The 21,539-nt window shown below is 55.4% G+C and overlaps 3 protein-coding genes across 5 annotated transcripts in view; 2 read left to right on the top strand and 1 right to left on the bottom strand.

The window, feature by feature from the left end:
• The window catches only part of PDE4A (phosphodiesterase 4A), a 43,354-nt gene extending 34,129 nt beyond the window's left edge, over positions 1-9,225 (bottom strand). The window contains exons 1-3 of one of the 2 annotated variants that reach the window (XM_019744927.3): positions 9,068-9,225; positions 3,401-3,509; positions 2,552-2,751 (exon numbers count right to left, since the gene is read on the bottom strand). In XM_019744927.3, coding sequence (XP_019600486.1) covers positions 2,552-2,751; positions 3,401-3,448 — 248 coding nt within the window. In that variant the 5' untranslated portion in view covers positions 3,449-3,509; positions 9,068-9,225. Of the gene's footprint in view, positions 1-2,551; positions 2,752-3,400; positions 3,674-9,067 lie in introns of those variants that run through there. The other variant, XM_088792492.1, reaches the window with a different exon arrangement.
• Positions 8-4,325, top strand: LOC148755269 (uncharacterized). 2 transcript variants are annotated; one of them, XM_088792494.1, is made up of 4 exons: positions 8-291; positions 789-869; positions 1,376-1,487; positions 2,131-4,325. In XM_088792494.1, exons 1-4 carry the CDS (start codon positions 169-171, stop codon positions 2,178-2,180), a joined length of 366 nt encoding a protein of 121 aa, XP_088648620.1. In that variant the 5' UTR covers positions 8-168; the 3' UTR covers positions 2,181-4,325. The 2 variants fall into 2 exon arrangements, with proteins under 2 accessions (XP_088648620.1, XP_088648619.1); XM_088792493.1 differs by having other exon boundaries at positions 8-300.
• A 1,277-nt stretch (positions 9,226-10,502) lies between the features above and the next one.
• CDC37 (cell division cycle 37, HSP90 cochaperone) lies at positions 10,503-21,539 on the top strand. The gene is made up of 8 exons (XM_019744980.3): positions 10,503-10,703; positions 15,782-16,063; positions 16,411-16,519; positions 16,623-16,738; positions 16,824-16,946; positions 18,010-18,192; positions 18,298-18,369; positions 19,454-21,539. The coding sequence occupies exons 1-8, from the start codon at positions 10,602-10,604 to the stop codon at positions 19,610-19,612; spliced, it is 1,146 nt and encodes a 381-aa protein (XP_019600539.1). The 5' UTR covers positions 10,503-10,601; the 3' UTR covers positions 19,613-21,539.

The following is a 21,539-nucleotide window of genomic DNA, read 5'->3' as shown; positions in this document are numbered from 1 at the left end:
CGCCCACGCAGAGCCCAGGTCCCGGCGGGGAGGGGTCGCCTGAACGCTGCTCTCTCCAGAGCGTCCTGCCTAGCAGCTGCTCGCACGGGAACAAAGGAGTTAAACGGTTAATCGGATCGAGAAGAAGACACCCGACTGGTTGCGCGAGTGTCAGTCAGTCCTTCCATCATGGCGGGGGAGGAGCCCGGTGCTGGCGTGTCCTCGCCGCTACCCCAGGCCAGGGGGAACGTGTGGGAAAGGGTCCCGGTACCCCAGACGCAGTTCCTGCGGAGGACAGCGGCGGTGTGCCGGGTATCCACTGTTAGTGGGTCGGAGGATGGTGACAGTGTGTTCCCGGGGCGGGATGTGAGCGCACGTGGCCCCTTCCGAGGGTTGTCTGTGTTTTTGATATCCTGAAGTGTGTGTGCGCACGTGGTTGGCTGCCGCGGTCGGCCTGTTTCTCTGGATTTCGCTGTGTGTGTATCTGTGTGTCTGTGGGTGAAGGATGTGTGCACACGAATGCTGGGTGTTTGGAAGGTGTGCCCTTCTACCGGGTATATTCGGGTGGCCTGAGGGCTGTGTATGTGTTCCCACGCTTTTGGGTGTGTAATGTGGTCGGTCCGTGTTTGAGTAGTTGTGCATGCGATTCAGCCTCGGTTGTTTGACTGTCGTGTCCGAGGGAATCCAAGTGTATTGGTGTGTGTGTGTGTGTGTGTGTGTGTGTGTGTGTGTGTGTGTGTGTGTGTGTTTGGCCTAGGGTCACTTTGGGGTGTTTTCAGTGTATCTCTTTGGTTCCCCTGTGGCTCCAGGAGGACACCCGTGGCCAATACCCCGGCTGCCCACCCACTGCTCTATGTTTCGCTGCCTCTTCTAACGCGCTTCTTCAGGAGGTAAACTGAGGCAGGTCCCCGGCAGCCTCGGGACACACCCGTGCCCTTTTCGGGCGAGTAAACAGCGGCGCCTCTTCCTCTCGGCCCCCGCCGGCAAAACCCCCTTCCGGCACCTAAATCGGGAGTCGCCGTGACTCACGCTCCCGCCTCCCCCAGCGCTGCTCTGAGCGAGCGAGCTGAGAGGGAGCAGGATTCCAGCGCTCCTCCCTTCCCCCCGCCCCAGCCCCAGCGGAGCTCTGGTGGCGGTCCGGAAGAGGGAGCACACGCGCCCGGGTGCCCCAGCCGCTGGGCCGAGGCGCTCAGATGCTAATCTGCTCAGATTTGCGTCCGCCGAAGCAGGCCCTCGCCTCGGTGCTCCCCAGTCCCGGGCTCCCCCGTAGAGGCCGAGCTGTCTGCCACCGCCTCTCTCTCTCCATCCCCCGCAATGTTCATATACATATATACATATATATATGTATATATGTATGCCAGTCTCCAACCCCCACAGCCGCTTTTCTCCCCGCCAGAGGGGGTTCCAGGCGTGGGAGAACGTGGAGCAAGACCCGGCCCCCCATCAGCAGCCGCGGGGGATCCCAGAGGCCAGAAGTGTATCCGCCACTTCTCTCGGGGACCCTCCTGGCAAGTACACACACAAACGGCTTCTAGGGGATTTGCAAGGGTTGCCAGTCCTCCCCAGATCAATTGAGCGTCCTGGTCTGGGCCAAAGTCTTGTCACAGGGGTGGGGAGGGGGGCGCTGTAGCGTTGGCTAGAGAACTCTGGACAGGCAATGCAGGATACGGGGGGTGGGGGAGTGTCCTGCCACACAGGGGTTGCAGAAAAGGGCATAAGACAGTAGGCCAAGCTGGTAGTTGGAGCTGTGGCCTGAGGCTGGGATGGATCAGGCTGGATCCGGAAGTGCAGAGGCTAGAGGGTTTTGTTGAGGGGGGAGGAGGCGGGGTATATTAGACCTCCCCAGGTAGGAATGACAGTCACTTCCTCTCCCACTTGTAAATGAACAATTATTCCATGACCCAAGCAGAGACCCTGGAGCCCTCCAATTGAGTAGATGAAAGGGTGGGGAGATCATGGTTGCATAGAACAGTGACCTGGGGAGTGCAGTTGGGGCAGGGGCCCACCAGCAGCCAGGACCAGCTCAGTCCTCTGGCTTTTGAACTCATCCTTGGGCCAAGATGGGAGTTGGAATGCCCTGGGAGGACCCTGATGAGAAATAGCAAAAAAGTGCAATGTAAAAGCTCACAGATACCTCTCACATCTCCCCAGGAGAAAGAAAAATGCCAGGCCAGAACTCTTCCAAGACCCCACCCTCCTAAGTTCTAGAAGAAACAGAATCCTTCAAGGAGGGGAAATAAAGGCGCACAGCAGACTGATCAGACGCCTGCTCTCCAGCCTGGCCCAGCTCTCTGAATGTGGAGGCACCATTGGGAGCTGGTGGGCTGAAACTCCTTTTCACAACCCTGCCCCTTGCTGACTCAGGCAGCTGCAAAATGGAAGGGGTTTCTAGAGGCTGCAAGGGACACCTGGGGGGATGGGTGTCACAGCCTGACCCACTATGTTCCAGAAGTTTCAGCTGGTTTTGCAAAATGCGGGGAGTGTGGAACACAGAAAGGGCTGGTAGCTGGACCTAGTCCAGTTGGGCCTGTTCCTCCACCCCACCTCCCAGCCTGGTACACCTCCTGCCTACCTGTCGGCTCTGGTGATGGAAATCCGCGGAGGGATCAGAAGTGGCAATGTGGTGGGCCGTGGCAGAAGAGGAACACCAGGGTCCAAGGGCTCTGGGTCCACCCAGCCCAGGCCTGGACCGGTGGAGAGGCGACGGCGAGGGCGTCGGAGGCCGGCCCCCAGCATACTGACATGGCTGGGTTCAGGGGTCTCCCCCAGCCTCTATGGAGGGACAAAGATGGGATGGGTGCTTGGCCTGGCCAGGCAGCTGTGAGCTCCACTCCCAGAAATGACCCTCCCTAGCCACCTGGAAGAGGCTGATGGGGGTGTAGAACCCCCAAGTATAGACTTGGGGGTGTCCCCCTCAAGTCTGAGTCCCATAGAGTGCCTTCCCACCCCTTATATCTGAGGAGTGCCCTTTCTCAGCCATAATTTTTACAGGGCTTCCTCTTGATGTCCCAGCCATGGGGACTCTGCTCTGGGCCCACATGCCTGTACACTATCCTTCACATGAGATCCCCCTACCACATCACATGAGATCCCCCTAACACATCACCTTTTCCCACCCTCCAAGTCTAAGAAACTCCCTGTTGGACTTAATGTCTGTGGCCCCCTCTCACATCCAAGAACCTCAAGACCTCACCTGCAGCTCCACCCACAATCCTTTACCGACTTCGGATGTCCCTTGGAAGACTCTGCCTTCTGCCCCTGGGCTGAGGGCCTCTTAATTCGGGCAGCAAGAGAATAACAGAAACAAAGGAGGCACGAGGGGACGTGACTCCTCGCGGACACTTAGTGAATAGCCCTGGTCACTAGAGGGCACCCTTCTCCTAAGTGGCCCAAGCCCCATCCTGGGCCCCAACCCTCGCACCTCGTCCCGGGTCCCGGCCACCGACTGGACACTGCCACTCCTCTTCATCCCGCCAATCTAGTACGCTGTGAGGTCTGCGGGGACCATTGTCGGCCTGGGCCAGCGCCTCCTGCAGGACCAAGCCAAAGGCATCCACCATTAGCTCCCTGGGGCTCCCCCTGCCGGCGGGGCCTAGAATCCGCCCTGGCCCCTGGTCAGTTGCCTCTCCCCGGGCGTGACGTCAGTAGGTTGCTGACGCACTGCCTGTGACATCGCCTCCCATTGCCAGAGCGACAGCTGACGCACGGCTGGGCCCCCCCCCCCCCCAGCGTCAATGCCAGGGTTAGCCACTGGGGGACCCCCGAGCCTGGGGGGGTTGCCCCAGCAACCTCCGGCTGGGGCTAACCCACGCCTTGGGATCTAGCAGAGAAGACGAGGAGCTCCCAGAGCCCGCCGCGTGTGGCGCGTGGTCCGAGCCAGGGGCCGGAGGAAGCGTCTCCTCCGAGCTGTTGGGTTTTTAAACCTAAACCCGAAATAGCTCAGATGTGCGGGGGCCGCGCACAGAAAGACAGCGACTTGGGCACAGATGGGGGACGCGCAGGCAGAGGCGCACGGAGACAGACAGGAACGCGTGGAAATAGAAACAGACAGGGACACAGACGCAGCTCCGGATGTTGAGTGCGCTCCACTGCCGGCTAGCCTTGTCTAAAAGCTTGGGGGAGGGAAAAGCTGGCTTACTTCACCTCACCCAGACGCGGCGAATTACTGCTGTGTGGCCCAGTCTCGGTGACTTAAACTCTCTGAGCCTCAGTTTCTCCTCTGTGAAATTGAATGATAATTTCTACGGGGTCCATGTGAGAATGAAATGAGATCAGACCATACTGAATTCTCACGGGAACAGTGTCTGGCACTCAGTAAATGCTTAATAAATGCTGCTAACATCTGAGCTTGTGGGAGCCTGTTAAAGCCCAAATGAAGTCATGGTGCTCCTGTGCTTAGCACTTTTCATGACTTTCACCTCACTCAGAGGAAAAGTCAAAGTCCTTAGTAGGAGGTCCACACAATCCTGCCCAATGTGCCCAATCACCTTCCTGTCCTCACCTCCTCCCACTCTTCCCCTGGCTCACTATGCTCCCTCCACACTGGCCTCTTGGCTATTTCTGGACACACTAGGCACGCTCCAGCCTCAGGGCCTTTGTACTTGCTGTTCCCTCTGCTTCTCGTCCCTTAAATAATCATAGGCTCCCTACATCTTTCTGGTCTTTGCTCATATTTCACCTTTTCAGGCATTTCTTGTTGCATTTCCCTCTACTGTACTTCTTTTAAAGTTGCTAGCCCCTCAGGATTCCTAATCCCCCTTATCCTGCTCCATTTTCCCATAGCACTAGCACCTCATAACATACTATGTAATTTATTTATTATGTTTATTGTCTCTTTCCACACCAGAATATCAGCTGCAGTAGGGCAAGAATATTTATTTTATTCATTACGTATCCCCAGTGCCTGAATCTGGAACATAGTAGGCTCTTAATAGGTATTTGTTCAATGTCTGGTTGTTATTTCGAGTATTCAATAGCATATTTATAAAGTTCCTAGTATGTCTACCACGGACTAGATACATTATTGTGACTTATTTTTCTTACCTTATTGCACTAGCTAGCACTTCAGTTCAATGTCAGCTAGTAAAAGTGAATATAAACATCATCTCACCAGCCTAGTATTTAGCACCAGGCAAGCCTGCAACAGACAGTTGTTGAACAAATAGGTGAATGTATAGACAGCTTAAAAGTCACCCCCATTTCTCAGCAAAACCAAGCCAGTCCATGTTCTGGGCTCCACGGCTGCCTATTCTGCCCCATTAAATCCCTCATCATTCTGGCTTGTAATTATCTGTATTCCCTATTAGAGCTCTCTGAGGGCAAGAAATGATATCCATTCATCATGATCCCCCACACAGAGTCTCAGTGAATGCTGAACAAATACAGATAGACACAGGGAGCGAGAGGCTCCCTCTCTCTCTGAATGCAGACAGATACATACGCTCAGACAAGCAGAGAAAGGGCCATACTCAGGTTCCAGAATTACACTGATAGACCTGTATTCAAATCCTGGCTCTGCCACTTATTAGCCATATACCCTTGGTGAAGTTGCCCCAGCTTTCTGAGCCTCAGTTTCTTTGTCTGTAAAATGGGGATAATATTCATACCTCCCTGAGGGGTTGTTATGAAGATGAAGTGAAGCAATGTATGTAAGGTTCTGAGCAGTGTCTGTTTCATAGTAGGTGCTCACAAAACAATGGCCACTATCCTAGTAATAACAACTATCACTGTTGTTGACTCACATGGAGCTATAGACAGATCTCACTTTCTTCCATCCTCCCCTTCTCCCTAGTGGCCTTCTAGATGTTCCTAAAACACTTTGAACATATTCAGACCTCAGGGCCTTTGCACTTGCGTTCCCTCCATCCAGAAAACCAACCTCAGGTATCCTGTGCTCCTTCCATTCCCCTGATTTCCCTGACTCGGCTTTCATTTTGTTTGTTTTAGACTTATTACATTCTAACAAGATATAGAATTTATCTCCTATTTTTATTAGCTGTTGCCTGTCCTTTGATTAGGACATGAGATCAGGATGTTGGTTTGTTTTGTCCCCTGCTAGGGCAATGCGGGCATACAGTAGGTGCTCAACACATAGCTCTTGAATGAATGAATAAATCTGCTTGACTTCCTCACCTCCTTTGGGTCTCTGCTCAAAGTCACCTTCTAGATCCTTCCCTGATACAGGTGTCTCCCCCAACCCTGTCACCTTCTGCCCTTACTTAGCTTATTCTCAGCTCTTATCACCCCTGACATCTCATATCTTTCTGTTTCTACTCTCCCCAACTCCTTAGTCCCATGACGGCAGGGGATTTTTCTGGCTTGTTCTAGCTGTAACAAGGGCCACCTCTCATGGCCATCTGAACTGTGCAATCCCACAGGGCTCTACGTTTAGAAGGTTTAATGTGCTGCTATCATCGTCTTGAAATTCTTCATAATTTTGAACAGGAGCCCTGCATTTTCCTCTTGCCCTCTACTGTGCAAATTCTGTAGCTAGTCCTGGCTACATTCCCATTGCCTGGCATAGCCCATGATAGGTGCTCAGAACGTATGGAATGAAGGAAGGAATGGAGGAGTGGATGGGCAGAGGAGCCCCACAGGCCAGGGGAGAGAGGTGACGTGCACGTCACCACTGTCCGGACACACCCATGGACATTTGCAGCAATCCGTCCTGGCAGAGACCTGGGTGCAGGAGGCAGGGCATCAGCCTCTAAGCCTGCCTTCCCCTCCCCTGGGCAGCAGGCTGTCTGAGGAGAGGGGTCCAGATGGCAGAGCAGGCCGCTCTGGGCAGCTGGCACCAAGCTCAGGCTGAGAGAGGCTTTTTCCCCCACCTAGCTTGTCAGTGCAATCAGCCACAGGCCCACCCTGGGAGCCCCTGGCCTGGCTTAACAGAGGGGTGCTGGCTTCTCCCAGCCTGACATCCTGCCCACCCCCTACTTCTCTCAGGAGGATATGGGGACGGGTGGCCAACAAGAGGGAAAGGAGTGAGGATAAAGGCCAAGTCTACACCTTGGCCCTGAACATCCAAGACTGACGAGCTCCTTGCCTGGCACTGAAACAGGGCTGGGAAAACTGTCAGCGGCCACGTGCATGTGTATGCACACAGGTGTTGTGCATGAGACTTTGTACACAGCTGTGCGTATTCAACTGACAGGTGGAACTTGCCATGAGTCGAATTTATATAGTTGAGACAAGACTCTACCTGTAGGAGTGTTTGTATGTGACAGGGTGACACCACATCAGTCTATGTGGGCATGAGGTTAGACGTACCTCTGTGTGACTGTGACACGAGTGTGTGTGGGGGAGAGTATTTGCATGTGGAGGCAGCAGGAAGCAGCTTTTCACAGTGGTTAGAAATGCCAAATTTGGGTTCAAATCTCTGCTCAGCCACTCACCTAGTTGTGTGGCCTCAGGCATATTATTTAGGTTCTCGGTATAGAGTGTGAGTAGGATTACATTTGTCTGGATTTGCATGTGTGTGTATCTTGGAAGAGTAATTCCACTCCTCCAGGAGATCTTCCTGGATATCCAACTTGAAGTGGACCTTTCCCTTTTTCTTTCTTGTCACAAGCTGTCTGTTTCCTTCACAGCCCTAAGCATAATTTGTTGTTACCATATTTATTTGTTTATGTTATTTTTCTCTTTCCCCCAATAAATATCAGCTCCATGGGGGCAGGGAGCCTTTTTCTGTTCACTGCTATGTCCCCAGCCCTTGACATATAGTAGGCACTGAATACTTGTTGAATGGATGAATATCTGCATGGTACGGGGAGAGGTAGTTTCTGCCTGGGTATCATAGGTTCCTGGAGAGCCCGTGCCCAAGTCTGGTCTCTACTATCTTCCTTTCCCGGTTGTCCACAACCATTCCTTTGGCCATCCTCACTTTTATGGGAATGATGACACCTCATCAACCTTATCACCTCTGACAACATCTTTCCCATCCCTGGGTCTTAGGGACTCACTCAACCTCATTTGTAAAATGGGAGGATGGATGGACTGGTTCATGATAAAGCCGCCTTTGTGATCTAAAATACTAAGGAAATACTCTTTGTCTAATTCCCTCTTTAATTCATTCAACATTTATTGAGCACCTACAGTGTACCAGGCACTGATTTGAACCTGATCTTGCCCTCATGGAGCTGAAAGAACAAGGCAGACAGATACAAACCGTAAATCTCATTTAATCTCCAGCACTCCCCCGCCCACCACCACACCCCATCACTCTCTATGCCTGACAGGATTTTAGTCTGCACAGTCTGAAATCACCATGGGTATTTCTCTGTTTACATACTGATCTTGCTCCCTTACCAGTCTGGAGGGTCAGAAGAGCAGGGACCCGACTGGTCTTGGTTGCTATGGCACCACAGCCTGGCTACAGTGCCCTGGCACATAGTAGGCACTTGGGAAATAGGTGTGAAATGAGCTAAGAAATAAATGATGAGGCAAGGACAGGCTCGCATGCATTACTTCGTGTAAGTCTCGGTGTGCCATTACCCACTTTGCAGATGTGGAAATTGAGGCTCAGGGAGGCAAAGCCATTTGCTGTGTCCCACTGCAGCTAAGTGTGTGGCTTATCGGATGCAGCAAAGGAAGCTTGGATAGCCCAAAGGAGCATTCCCAGCCCCCCAGCCCCACTTCGCAGGTACCAGAGACACAGCATGGGATGCGCTAATGGGAGTGGGGGGGCGGGGAGAGAGACCAAAGGACAGTGCAAAACAACTCCGGGATCTCTATCTCCAGGGTTGGAGATACTGTGCTCGCAGGAGATTAGAAACGGTTTGGCGCTGATGGGAGAGCTTCCGGCGCCCTGTTCCCAATTCTGGAAGCTGGGGCTCTTGGGACCCGGTTTAACTGGGGCCAGTCAGCTCCAGTCTCGAGGCCAGGGAGAGACTCCTGCGCCTACCCGGGAATCCCCTGCATCCGGGGTCCTCCCCACACCCCCCGCAGTCCGGAGGCAGGCCTGAAGCCCTCGGAGGGCTACGGGGTGGAGGGCCGGCTTTCTTGGGGAGTCGGGAAACCCCCTCCATCCTGGCCACCTCCCTCCAGGGCTCCAGGTTCCCCTCCCCACCGCAGCTCGCAGCCCGAAGCTTACCTTGCAGGGGAGCTGGGGAGGGGATGCCCCGCCCTCTCCGGCTGGAGGGGGGGCGGGAGGGGACAAGGGTGTCCAGACCCTTTGTTTGCTGCTGTGTATGTGTGTGTGCGCGATTGTGAGACCCGCTGGGGTGTCGGTCCGTGCGCGCGCGTGCCCGGGCTGTGACGGTCTCTGAGATCCTGGACTGCCAGGGTTGGAGGGGGAGGGGAGAAAGACAGAGGGACTCCCCCGCCCCCGCCCGCCCACTGATTGGTTTGAATGGAGCCTGAGGTGGAGGGGCGGCAGCAGGAGGGGGCTTTTTTCTGGATGGCCCCATCCCCTCTCCGGGCAGGGGAATCCCCCCTCCCATCTGGAGATCTTCCAGCCCCCTTCCTCCAAACATCCGCTTTGGAGAGCCTGGGAAGAGGCGCCCCTCACCTGAGGGTCTAAAGCTCCTATCGTCCCCCCGGACCCTCACGGAGTGTCCTTTAATCTGAGATAATCCTGGCCCTAGGCTGCAACAGAGCCGTTTATCCCGGTATCAAAGTGTGGGTTGGGATTTACGAAAGTGTGCGTGCGGCTGGTGTCGCCCTAACTCAGAATAATGGAATTCTTTGAGCGCGTCCAGACGAAAGGGAAGGGGCTATGAGCAGCCCTGGAGTATTACTACGTACAAGGAAAGCCCCCTTTCGCACCTCCGCGATCCACCCGCCAGCTCCACCACACAGCGGGGCCTGGAGCACTGGCCGCTGGCTAGACATTAGCGACACCTAGCGGCCACACGGGGAAACGCCGCAGACCCGCGTCCGAGACACGTTTGAGGGATCCAGGTGATTCCAGAGGGTGCGTATGCGCGAATCTTGGCTTTGGAGTGGTAGCAGATGGGAGCAGCACAAGGAGGCTGTGGTGCGACCATAGAAAATAGCAGCCCCCAAGGCAGGGTCACATCGCCGCCACCTCCCACCCCCCAAGGGCAAGGCCATAATATCCCTCTTCTACTAAGACTTCCCAAGGCAGGGTCCTGCACCCCTGAGGGAAGGTCCCCTCAGATCACACACCCCTCCCCAGCGTAAGTTAGGTCCCAATTCACAAGGGGCAGGGGGCGGGTCTCCTCGCCGAGGCCCTGCCCCTGCAGGGGGTTCGGGCTGATGTCACTGCGGCGTGGCTGAGGGGACAATCTTCTCCCTCAGTGTCGCCAACTTCACCCCCCTCCACGACCGCCGCAAACTCCCACTGAGGGGCAGCGAGAGATGAGGGGGAGCTTGAGGTTGGAGCTCCCGCCCGTATACCCCTAGAAGATGCCTAGTGGGAACCCCGCGTCGGATGAGGCGAGGTCTCGAACCGGACTCCCGGGGGCCGAATATGCGCGCTGGGGCCTTTAAGACTAACTCGGTCGCCAGTGACGCCGCCGCGGTTACTAGGGATGTGACGTCGCGCGCGGGCGGGGTTGCGCGCCCGGGCGGAAGCGGAAGGGGCGGGGCTCCTCAGGTTGAGGTTCCCGTGCTGTCGCTGCTGCCGCCTTCACAGCCGGAGCGGGCTGGGCCACCGAGGCAAGATGGTGGACTACAGCGTGTGGGACCACATTGAAGTGTCTGACGATGAAGACGAGACGCACCCCAATATCGATACGGCCAGCCTCTTCCGCTGGCGGCACCAGGTAGAGCGCGCGCGCCCAGCCCCTTCCCCCACCCTCCTGGGACTCCGCTGCAAAGTTCCGATCCCTTATACAGCCAGGGATTCCGCCGTTGACACTTGGGATTCCCACCCCACAGTCTGGACTTTTAATATCGCCTAGGGTTCCTCGATTAAACTCCGGGACCCCAGAACTGCCGGGACCCCAGAACTGCCGGGACCCTGAATTTCTGCATGGAACTCCCAGTTGACGCTTAAGGCACCTTCCTGAGTCTAGACTCCCAAGCCAAGCTTTGGGGGTGCCTCCTAGTCCCGCCTGGGACCTTTCATTTACACCCAGAGCTCTGCCTCAGAGTCAGGACCCTCATCCTGTTCGGGTCCCCACTTCTGATCTTGGATATCCCATCGGCCACTCCCCAGTCCCTAGAGACCTCAATACTTTGAATCTGTTCTGTGATATGCTTCCCTGGGTCTTGAGGGTGATTCCCATTAAGATCCAGAAATCCCACTTTTTTCCCAAACAGAACAAGAAACTCTGGCCTCCCCTGGGGTTTTTGTTCCTGGCCTGGGATGCCACCCCACACTCAGGACCCCTACTCTATCCTGTAGACCTGTGCACCACTAGGGCCCTTAGTCCCACCTGGGCCTGGAGTTTGGAACCCAGTTCCCCTCCAGACCCAACTACCAGCTCCACCGTGATGTAGCCTCCGATTCTGGCTGCTCTCCTTTAGCCTTACCTACTGTAGACCCCATTTCCCATGACACCAGGAAACCCTATCGTTGTGGCTTCCTGTCCAGCCATACCCCCTGCCCCTATTTGGCATTGCAGACCCAGGCACCACCTAAAGCCCAAGACTAGCTTCCTGTTGGAACCTCTGCCAGCATTAGAACACCTCATCCAAACCCACTCTGCCTTCCCCTTGACCCCAGCCTAGTCTGCTGCTCTCAGGCACCCAAATTGTCCCTGCTCTCACCAGGAACCCTCTCCCAGTCTGATTCCAAATTCACTGCCCATTTTAATATTTGTCCCCAAATCCAGACCCCAGAATCCCGAGCCCCAGTGTCCTCCCTCCTCTTTTCCTGTCCAGCAGTGTCCACAGACCAACAGAAGGGCTCTCATAAGTCTTAATGTTCTAACCTCCTGCTCCCACACATCAGGGCTGCTGCACCCACATAGCTGTGCCTGTTATACTCTCAAACTGAGGGTGTGTTCCTCTCAGAACCTTCCACCCTCTGGTATGGCAACTCCCAGTCATGTATCCAGAAACTCCTAGAAGGGCCGTTTCCCATCTTGCCAAGGCATTTAGTCTCTACATCTGATCCCCAGTCTTATTTCCACCCTGTTCCTTAAAGCAGCAGTCTTTTGGGTAGTGTACCTGCTGGGCAAGCCACTGGAGTCTAAGAAGAAAGTTCTAGCACTTCTATTTCTTGTCATTTATTATGAAGCATTTAAGACCTCCACAAAGTTCTAAAGACTATTCTTGGGAACACATTTCTGTCACATAAAGAGGTTAATCTATCTTGCTTTGTGGAGACCGGTGCCCCCTCTCCTGTGGCAAATGCCTTCCACCTTGCCCTCCACCCCCCTTCCTCCCCACTCCTGACGCAGAAACGTTTCCTGTCTTGCCACGGAAAGCCTCTTGGCTGTTGCTGACAGGGGCCCTCAGCATCTCCAGCACCAAGGAAGCTTGGGTCCTAATCCCAGCCTTGCCTTCACAAGACCATTGCAAAAATGAAATGAGATTAGATCTGAAAAGAATTTGGCTCGGGGCCTAGGACGGGAGGTGGGATTAGTGAATAGGTAGCCTGGTGGCCTTTTGAGCCTAGGCCTGCCTGCCTGATTTCAGATCCTGGCTTCTGAATCCCTTGACTTGCTGCATGATCTCTAGTGAGTTGTTTGATCTCTTGGTGCCTCAACATCCCCAGCTGGAAATATTCATAGTGTCCACTCCGTAGGGTTGTCGTGAAGGTTGCCTTATTTATTTAATGTGTATAATGCTTTTGGGACAGCACCTGGCATGTAATAAGCTCTCCATAAACTTTAGCCACCATCGTCATCATCATTATTTAGGCAATTTACTCTCATGGTAAAAAACAAAACAAAACACAGATTCCAGAAGGGAACAAGTGAGTCTTCCTTGGCTCCTCGGCTCCCTTGCTCAGACAGCCGCCACTGGTTTCTTGTGGCTTCTTCCAGTAAGCTGTGCTGCATCAAGATTCTAGGGGCGTCAGTTTCTCTATCTGTAAGGCAGGAGGGCAATGCCACCCGCAGGCACTGCCCACTCCTGTGGCTTCTGCCCTGCCCAGCGTGCTACAGTCCCTCCTGGAGGTGTAAAGCCCAGGCTGGGCAGGCAGCTGCCCCCACCAACTCCGGGCGGCCTTTATTTAGCTTTGGCCTCCCTGGCAGCTGCTCAGAGGATACCAGGAAGAGCTTGGTCGCTGCCCAGCAGCAACCAGCAGGGTGGTAGGTTCCTGCTGCCACCCTAGGCCAACTATGGTGCCGACCCCAGAGAGCCTCTTTCAAGGTAGTGGGAAGGCACCCGGGCAACACAGGCCCTTGTGGAGAAAGGGAGGTTGCAGAGGTGAGGGCCTTTTTGACCCCTAGCAACATGGGGAAAAGTGTGGCTTAGGATTGGCTGTGTCAGTTTCTGGGGCCAAGGTCTCCCAATTCTCACCCTCTGTATGCCTGGTCCTGTGCTAGAACTTGGAGATACAGCCTCGTATAAGGCACAGAGAGAGTTAGCAGAGCGTTCTGGTGGCAGTAGCCGTGACTGGTTATAACAGTAAGATACTGAGTGCTATGTTGCAAGCAGGTGCTGTGGAGTAATTCATTTAGTCCTCACAGCAACCTTGTGAGGCCCCATTTCACAGTGTTGGCAAAACCAAGACAGGGAGACCGTGGTTTAAGCGACTTGCCCAAGGACGCGTCACCAGTAAGTGGCAGACCTGGGTGTTGTGACGATGTAGTGACAACCACCCCCAGCTAAGGAGCATTTACTCTGGGCCAGAAATCAAACTGAGCACGCGAAGTACCATTTCTTGTTTGAGCCCCAGAATGTTCCCCAGAGAGAGAGAGCGAGATCGTCCCCTTGAACAGACAGTAATGACAATAGCCAGTGTGGGGCTGGTGCTTGCTGGGCGTCCATGGCCCTGGACCATCTGCTTTAATTTATAATCTCCTTTGCTTCTCCCAGTGCAACTCCGTGAGTTCAGCGTTGTTGTCTGCATTTGAAAGATGAGGGAACTGAGGTGCTGAGAGGTTAGGGGATTGGCCTAGGGACGTCCAGGCAGTGCGCAATGACCGTGAAGTGTGACCCAGGTCTGGGGCCCTGAGACTCTCCTCCAGCATCTCATCAGGTCGTCTGATGATCACAGAGGGGCCTTTGGGACTTGATGCTGGTTGGGGGGCACTTGAGGAAGGCGCTGTCAAAGCTGGGACGTGGGGGCAAAGCAGGTGGAGTAAGGGGAAAAGAGTTCCAGGTGGGAGGAACAGCATGTGCAGAGGCCAAGAGGCAGGAGACAGCTGGTGTATTCAGGGAAAGGGAAGGGCCAGTATCTGCTTGGGGCCCAGAGCTGGGAGAGGAAGGCAGGACCCAGCCCCCCACAGGGCCTTGGTGCCAGCTGAGCAGCTTGGTGCAGGGGTCCCGGGTCCCATTTGAACCCGGGAACTCCACTGTGGGGCATTGGGAAGAGCTGCAGTCAGATGTTATGTGTCAGAGACTCCTCTAGCAGCTTCTGAGCTTGGATGTAGGGGGCCAGCAGTTGAAAGCAGTGGTGCCGCTCAGGATTGAGCAGGCGCTGTCGGGAGCCTGGGGAGATGATGGAGGAGCCAGCAGGAGGGCTGGAGAGCAGGCAAGGCCCAGCGGTCGGCTCGGGCCCTGGATGGGGCACTGAGCCAGGCAGTTGGTGAGATGGGTGCCGTCATCAAGCTTGGGGCACAACTGAAGTGGACATCTGGGGTGTAACATCCAGGGTCGGGTGACAGGAGACTGCTGGGCACTGAATGGGTCTCAGGAGGGCATGCTGGCCTGGAGATAGCAGAGACCTTGGCAGTGATGCAGGCTCAAGACTCCCAGTGGAGTGAATTAGAGAACGAACCATCTAGAAGTGAAATCGTCAGGACTTGGTGGCAGAGCAGGAGGGGGGGCAAGGCCAATGAGCAGGCCTCAGCAGGGGGCACAGGCCGGGTGGGCAGTGTCTTTGTTAAGGGACGGCCTGGCAGGAGGCCAGGGGTTAGAGGGTAAAACGGTGAGGTCAGTTTTGGGCATGAAGTTGGAGATGCCTGCAGGGCACCCGGGCGGAGGGTGGGCTGAGGGGGTGGGGGGACAGAGGAAGGGGCCCAAGTATTACCGACAGAGGCTCCAGGGAAGAAGGGGATGAGGCCCCATCCAGCTTCTCTTTACTCATCTCACAAGCATTTCCTGAGCTCCTACTGTGTGGCCCCTACTGTGTGTATGACACAGTGAACAGATCCATCCCCATCTCCAGAGCCAATATCGTTGGAGAAGGACAATGCCCAAAACATGATAAATAATTGTCACTGGATATTAGTTAGCAGGGGACAAGTGCTGAGAAGGAAGCTAAAGCAGGACACGAGTAAAGGGAGGTCCTGATCTTCAGTAGGGAGGGAGGGAAGGCTTCATCTCTAAGGCGATTGAGCCAAGGTGGTAAGGATGCTAGGAGTAAGCTATAGGGGGATCTGGAGAGAGTATTCAGGCGGAGGGAACAGCCAGTGCAAAGGCCCTGAGGTTTGAAGTGAGTTCCAGCCAATGTGGCTGGAGGGAGAGGGTGAGCAGGAGGAGCTGAGGGCATGGAAGTGACAGGGCACATCGTTCAGGGCCTTGCTGGCCATGGAGTGGACTTGGGCTTTTGCTCTGAGTGAGGTGGGAGCCACGGAGGGTTCTGAGCAGAGGAGAGACCTGCCCTGACTCGGTGTACACAGGTCCCTTTGGGGGTGAGGGTGGAAACCGAGCATCTGGGACACAGGTTGGTGCAGACATTCCTTTTGGCCATGCAGGTGCATCCTGGGTGCCCTGGGCTGGGGTGGGACCAGGGTCAAGGGACAGGCTGTTCCCCAGAATGGTGGGCCACCCCTGCCCACAGGCCCGGGTGGAGCGCATGGAGCAGTTCCAGAAGGAGAAGGAGGAGCTGGACAGGGGCTGCCGTGAGTGCAAGCGCAAAGTGGCCGAGTGCCAGCGGAAGCTGAAGGAGCTGGAGGTGGCCGAGGGTGAGGGCAGCAAGGCGGAGCTGGAGCGGCTACAGGCTGAGGCCCAGCAGCTGCGCAAGGAGGAGCGGAACTGGGAGCAGAAGCTGGAGGAGATGCGCAAGAAGGAAAAGAGCATGCCCTGGAATGTGGACACACTCAGCAAAGACGGCTTCAGCAAGGTGCGCATGGGCCGGGGGGCCTCACTCCGGGCGGGCTCGGCGGCCACGGGTGGGTGGGAAAGGGTGAGGAGCGCAGGTCAAGGGAGGGACAGAATTGGAGGCGGGCGGGGAGCAGGTGTTGGGGGGCCGGGCAGGTGAAGCACCCCACCGGTCCCCCTCTGATCTGCCCGAAGGCGCTAGTCCGAGGCCACATGTGCCACACCCATGCTCCCGCCACATTGATGTTCACAGCGCCATCACCGCCTCCACCGTGGATGGGATGGGCGCGGCGGCCACGGCCCAGCCGGCCACATTCGGGCCGCCCCACGGCCTCGCCCCAGCCCACTCCCCCTCTTGCCCCACCACAGAGCATGGTTAACGTCAAGCCTGAGCAGGCGGAGGAGGAGTCAGAGGAGGTTAGGGAGCAGAAACACAAGACCTTCGTGGAGAAGTACGAGAAACAGATCAAGCACTTCGGTGAGCTGAGTGTGGTTGCGGGGGGCAGCCGGGTGGGGTGCATGCGGTGGGCTGGCTCTTTGCTTCTGGGCCTTTCCAGCACCTTGGCAACACCTTCTTGCAGGCATGCTCCGCCGCTGGGATGACAGTCAGAAGTACCTGTCAGACAATGTCCACCTGGTGTGTGAGGAGACGGCCAACTACCTGGTCATCTGGTGCATTGACCTGGAGGTGGAAGAGGTGCGTGTGCCCTGCCCCCGTGTCTGGGAAAGGCCCTGCCTGGGGGCTGCCACTGGCTGACGCTCTGCCTCTTCTCCCTCTGCAGAAGTGTGCACTCATGGAGCAGGTGGCCCACCAGACCATCGTCATGCAGTTCATCCTGGAGCTGGCCAAGAGCCTGAAGGTGGACCCCCGCGCCTGCTTCCGGCAGTTCTTCACGAAGATTAAGGTGGGGGCCCTGAGCAGTAGGGACAGGATGGCGGCTGGTCCTCGGGGAACCAGCCTGCCATCCACGGGTTGGTGGGGGTTGGGGGGGCAAGGCGAACACTTGAACACATGTCCCCTGGGACTGAGACCCTGTGCTCAGAACCTCATAGGTTAGGAGAGGGCTGAGCCGTGGAGGAGGGAGAAGTAGTCAGCTCCTAGACAGAGTGTGGAAGCTGCTGAGGGAGAGAGTCAAAGACGCCTCCAGTTTTCTTACCCTGAGCTCCCCATGCTGACCTGGGGAGACGGGGCAAGGCAGAGGGGCTGGGGGGCATTATCTGGAGCTCGGGTGTGGCTGTGTTAAGTTTGAGGTGCCTGTGAAAGTCCCCGCACGAGGACGTCGAGGGAGTGGGTGTCGGGTCTGCAGTTAAGGGGGCATGCAGGCCCAGGTCATTAGCATACAGGCGGACCTCATTTCATTGCGCATTACTTTGTGGCACTTCACAGATTATTACTTTTTTTTTTTTTTTTTAACGAATTGAAGGTTTGTGACAACTCTTCACCGAGTAAGTCTATCGGCACCATTTTCCCAACAGTATTTGCTCACTTTGGTCTCTGGGTCACTTTTGGTAATTCTCTCAATATTTCAGACTTTTTCATTACTACTATATTTGTTATGGTGATCTGTGACCAGGGCAAGACCCTCCACCAGCAAGAAAATTACAACTCGCTGAAGGCTCAGAGGGTAGATAACATTTTTTAGCAACACCTTTTAACTAAGGCGTGTATGTATTTTTAGACGTAATGCTATTTATTGCGCGGTTAACAGACTATAGTATAGTACAAACGTAACTTTTACGTGCACTGAGGAACCAAATGTTCCTGTGATACTCGCTTCATTGCGGTGGTTGGGAGCCGCAGTGTCTCCGAGTTGTGCCTGTGTGGGTGGTCGAGTTGAGCCGAGGGGACACTAGATGGGGCAGAGGAGAGGCCTGACCCCCACGGCATTTCTGAGAACCAGCAGCAGGAGGGTCCTGGGTGCTCCCCATCCTGCCCAGTGAACGCCTCCCGTCTCCTGCGCCCCACAGACAGCTGACCGCCAGTACATGGAGGGCTTCAACGACGAGCTGGAGGCCTTCAAGGAGCGTGTGCGTGGCCGCGCCAAGCTGCGCATTGAGAAGGCCATGAAGGAGTATGAGGAGGAGGAGCGCAAGAAGCGGCTGGGCCCCGGCGGCCTGGACCCCGTGGAAGTCTACGAGTCCCTCCCCGAGGTGCGGAGCCCCAGCCCAGGCAGGCGGCAGCCAGCCAGCCAGCCAGCAGGACTCCCAGGGTCCTGAGGACCCAGGCCCTGACCCCCAGCTCCTCTGCCCCCACAGGAACTCCAGAAATGCTTTGACGTGAAGGACGTGCAGATGCTCCAAGACGCCATCAGCAAAATGGACCCCGCGGTGAGTAACTGTGCCCCAGGCCCACCTACCAGCCAGGCTGAGTGGCTGAACCAGCGCTGTGTCCCCCAGCTCCTCTCTAGCCTTGTTCCCCATGTTGCTAGTAGAAGGGTCTCCTGGGCTTCTAGAATGCATAGGAGGTTGGGTTACTGTGTGGCCGGCACAGGAGGCAGCCAGGCTTTTGTACTCGCATTTATTGAGCACCTACTGTGCCCAGTATCCAGATGAGTGCCACTGTCACTGTGGGCCCTTTATAGCCAGCACATCTTGCTGACCCCGTCTTTGCCAGTGACTCAAGGTGGCCCAAGGAGGCGTCTGTTACCCCTTCAGTCCAGTTTCTTTCTTGCTATTAACTGGCCAAGTGCATGGGGAGGGCTGGGCACATGGTAGATGCTGGGAAGCCTCATTGTGCTGTCATTATTAGAAGCAGTAACTGCGCTGGCAGGTGAGGACTTTGAGGTTCAATAGCGCTTGGTTTGACCCCATTCCTGTTGGTTGGCTCACTGGTTTCCTCATCTCTAAAATGGGTTCAGTCACGCGATCTGTTCTGGGCTTTCTAGAAGCTTCTGTGGGGAATGAGCATCTAGACCAAGGGTCTTCAGACTTCAGCTCACAGGTTCACTGCCTGTCTGGTACGCAGAGGCCATGCTTGTTTATTTTCACATTGTCTGTGACTGATTTTGTGCAATAGCCAACCACAGAGTGGAGGGGTGATGGGTTGAGCAGTTGCCACAAAGACCATGTGGCCGCAAGCCAAAAATATTTACTATCTGGTCCTTTGCAAAAATTTTTGCTGACCCTTCTAGACCTACACTATTTAAGTTTGAATGAAAGTTAAGGGAAATTAAAAATTCTGTCCCTCGCCTGCACTGGCCACATTTGGCGTACACAGTAGCCACCTGTGGCTGGTGGCTGCCATGTAGGACAGCACAGATTACGGACCATTCTATCACTGCAGACAATCGACAGCCCTTTTGGACAGCTCTGACCTAAAATAAGCAGTAAGCAGGCTGGAGGATGTACAGGGCGCAGGGGGGCCACCAGGAGGTGGCAGCCTGGCCTCACCCGCCCACCCTTCTCCCTGCAGGACGCGAAGTACCACATGCAGCGCTGCATCGACTCCGGCCTCTGGGTCCCCAATTCCAAGTCCAGCGAGGCCAAGGAGGGGGAGGAGGCGGGCCCCGGGCACACAGACACCTTGCTGGAAGCCGTCAAGCCAGGAGAGGAGAAGGATGTCAGCGCGTGACTCACCCCAACTGCCGCCCACTTGCCTGCAGGCTCTGTGCACCCCTTTTCAAAAAATGAAAATAGATGCCATTGCCCTAGTTCCTGGCTTCCTCCACTTTCACTGCGTCCCCCCCCAACCTGGGGGACCTGCCCCTCATGCCCCCCCCCCCAGAGCTCGTCCAAGTCTTGCTTTGAGTCAAGGGGGTTCACTGCCTGCAGCTCCCCCATCAGCTTTATGCCAAAGGCCCAGGGGTCCAGAAAGGGGCAGAGATCGCCAGGCTGGTCCAGGAGAGGAGGGAGGGGCCCCAGCTGAGAGGCCAGCTCCAGTCATTGTGGGCTCTGGGTCCACTGTCTGTCCGCTGTCGAGTCTTCTATATGGAAACAGCAGCGATCTTCCAATAAAGGATTTCACGTGCTCCACAGGGCCTCACAAGGGCTGTTGGCACAGCTCTTCTCTTGGGACGGGGGGAGAGGAACCTGGTGAGTGTTGGTGGCTGGGCCTGTGACACCCGTACTTTGTCCTCCAGCTATCTGGGCGACTCCCTTTGTGCTTACTCCAGGCACTTGCTGTTCCACTGCCTGGAACACTCTTCCATCAAAGTCCTCATCTGCCCCTGCCCCCCTCAGTCTTTGACTTGTTCTTCCAAGTCCCTTTCCTCTACCAGGTCTCACCTTCCACATGGGCCGCTCTGCCTCCAAAACTGATCTTCGGTCTGACCACTGCCCTTTGTCCACACGGCCTCCACCCTGGTCCAGGCCCCCATCATCTCTGGCCTGGACACCTGCCCCATACTGAACCCCAACAGGCAGTGGCCAGGAGGTGCCGATGAATGCACGAGTCGGAGCACATCCCTCCCTCAGAGCAGAAGCCAAAAGCCCGGTAGGCTCACCAGGCCCTGCCCCATATGCCCAGTCCCTTCCCTGCCCTCATCTCGTGTCCTCCCTCCACTCCCTCCTTGCTGATCCGTGAGCACTTTATCAGTGTGGATTGGGCAATTCAGCCTCAGTGTCCCCCACTCTGTACAATGACAGTAATGGTAGTACCTTCCTCCCAGGGTTGTGATGAAAGGTGATAACGCTACAGGCAGGCAGGCACCTGGCACTTAGGTGCTCCCACTGTGGGCCTGGATGTCTTCCTATCCCTCTGCCTGAGCGCCTTCCCGGCAGTCCTCGGGCGGGGCTCCTTGAAAAAGAAGGAACTATTTGGGCCTCAGGAAAGGCCTTAAAGAATAGTTAAGGACACAACAATTAAGGACACATCACTTTAGACATGAAATAACAAGCTAGTGAAGTCCTCTGCCCACACCTGGGGGACACCACCCCCAGCAGCTGCTTGTCACTTAGCCCAGAGCTCAGTGCCATCTCCTCCCAGAGGCCCTCCTTGCCCTGCTTTCTGAGTTGCCCCTCCTGCCCAGCCAGGCAGCTTGCCTTACCTACCCAAACGCTTGCTTTTGCTGACCCGCGTATTGTCTCCCTTATGCTATGATGACCACCAGGGTACAAACCAAGTCTTTCTTGTCCCTGAGATATTCGCAACACCCACAAGAGGTCCTTGGCACACAGCGGGCCCCTAAGTAAATATTTGCCAAAGGTAAAGGCCCCAGAATGTCGTCGTGCCTCAGCTGGTCACCACCAGGGGGCAATAGTGAGCTGCAAACCAGAAGGCGTCACCTACTGCTTTTTATATGGATGACAAAGTATCGCGGGGTGGCAATCCTAAAGCCCTGGATAAACCTCAGCCATCCAGGACTGTCAACTTGTTAATTCTTTACTGTGAAAACTTTCAGAGATAATCCATATTACAGATTTTTCCTTTTGCCTCAGGCTCCGCTATAACTCAGCACTGTTACTGATTCTTAAAATTTCGATACTTTGTTCATGGACTTTTTTCATGCTAATTGTGCTTTTTGAAAATATTGCATTAAAGTATTTATCTTGGTTACTGA

This window comes from Rhinolophus sinicus, chromosome 15 (genome assembly GCF_057876585.1).
Source record: "Rhinolophus sinicus isolate RSI-liver-muscle chromosome 15, RSI-T2T, whole genome shotgun sequence".
In the NCBI taxonomy this organism is placed as follows: domain Eukaryota; kingdom Metazoa; phylum Chordata; class Mammalia; order Chiroptera; family Rhinolophidae; genus Rhinolophus; species Rhinolophus sinicus.
This window is presented reverse-complemented; position numbering and strand designations above follow the sequence as displayed.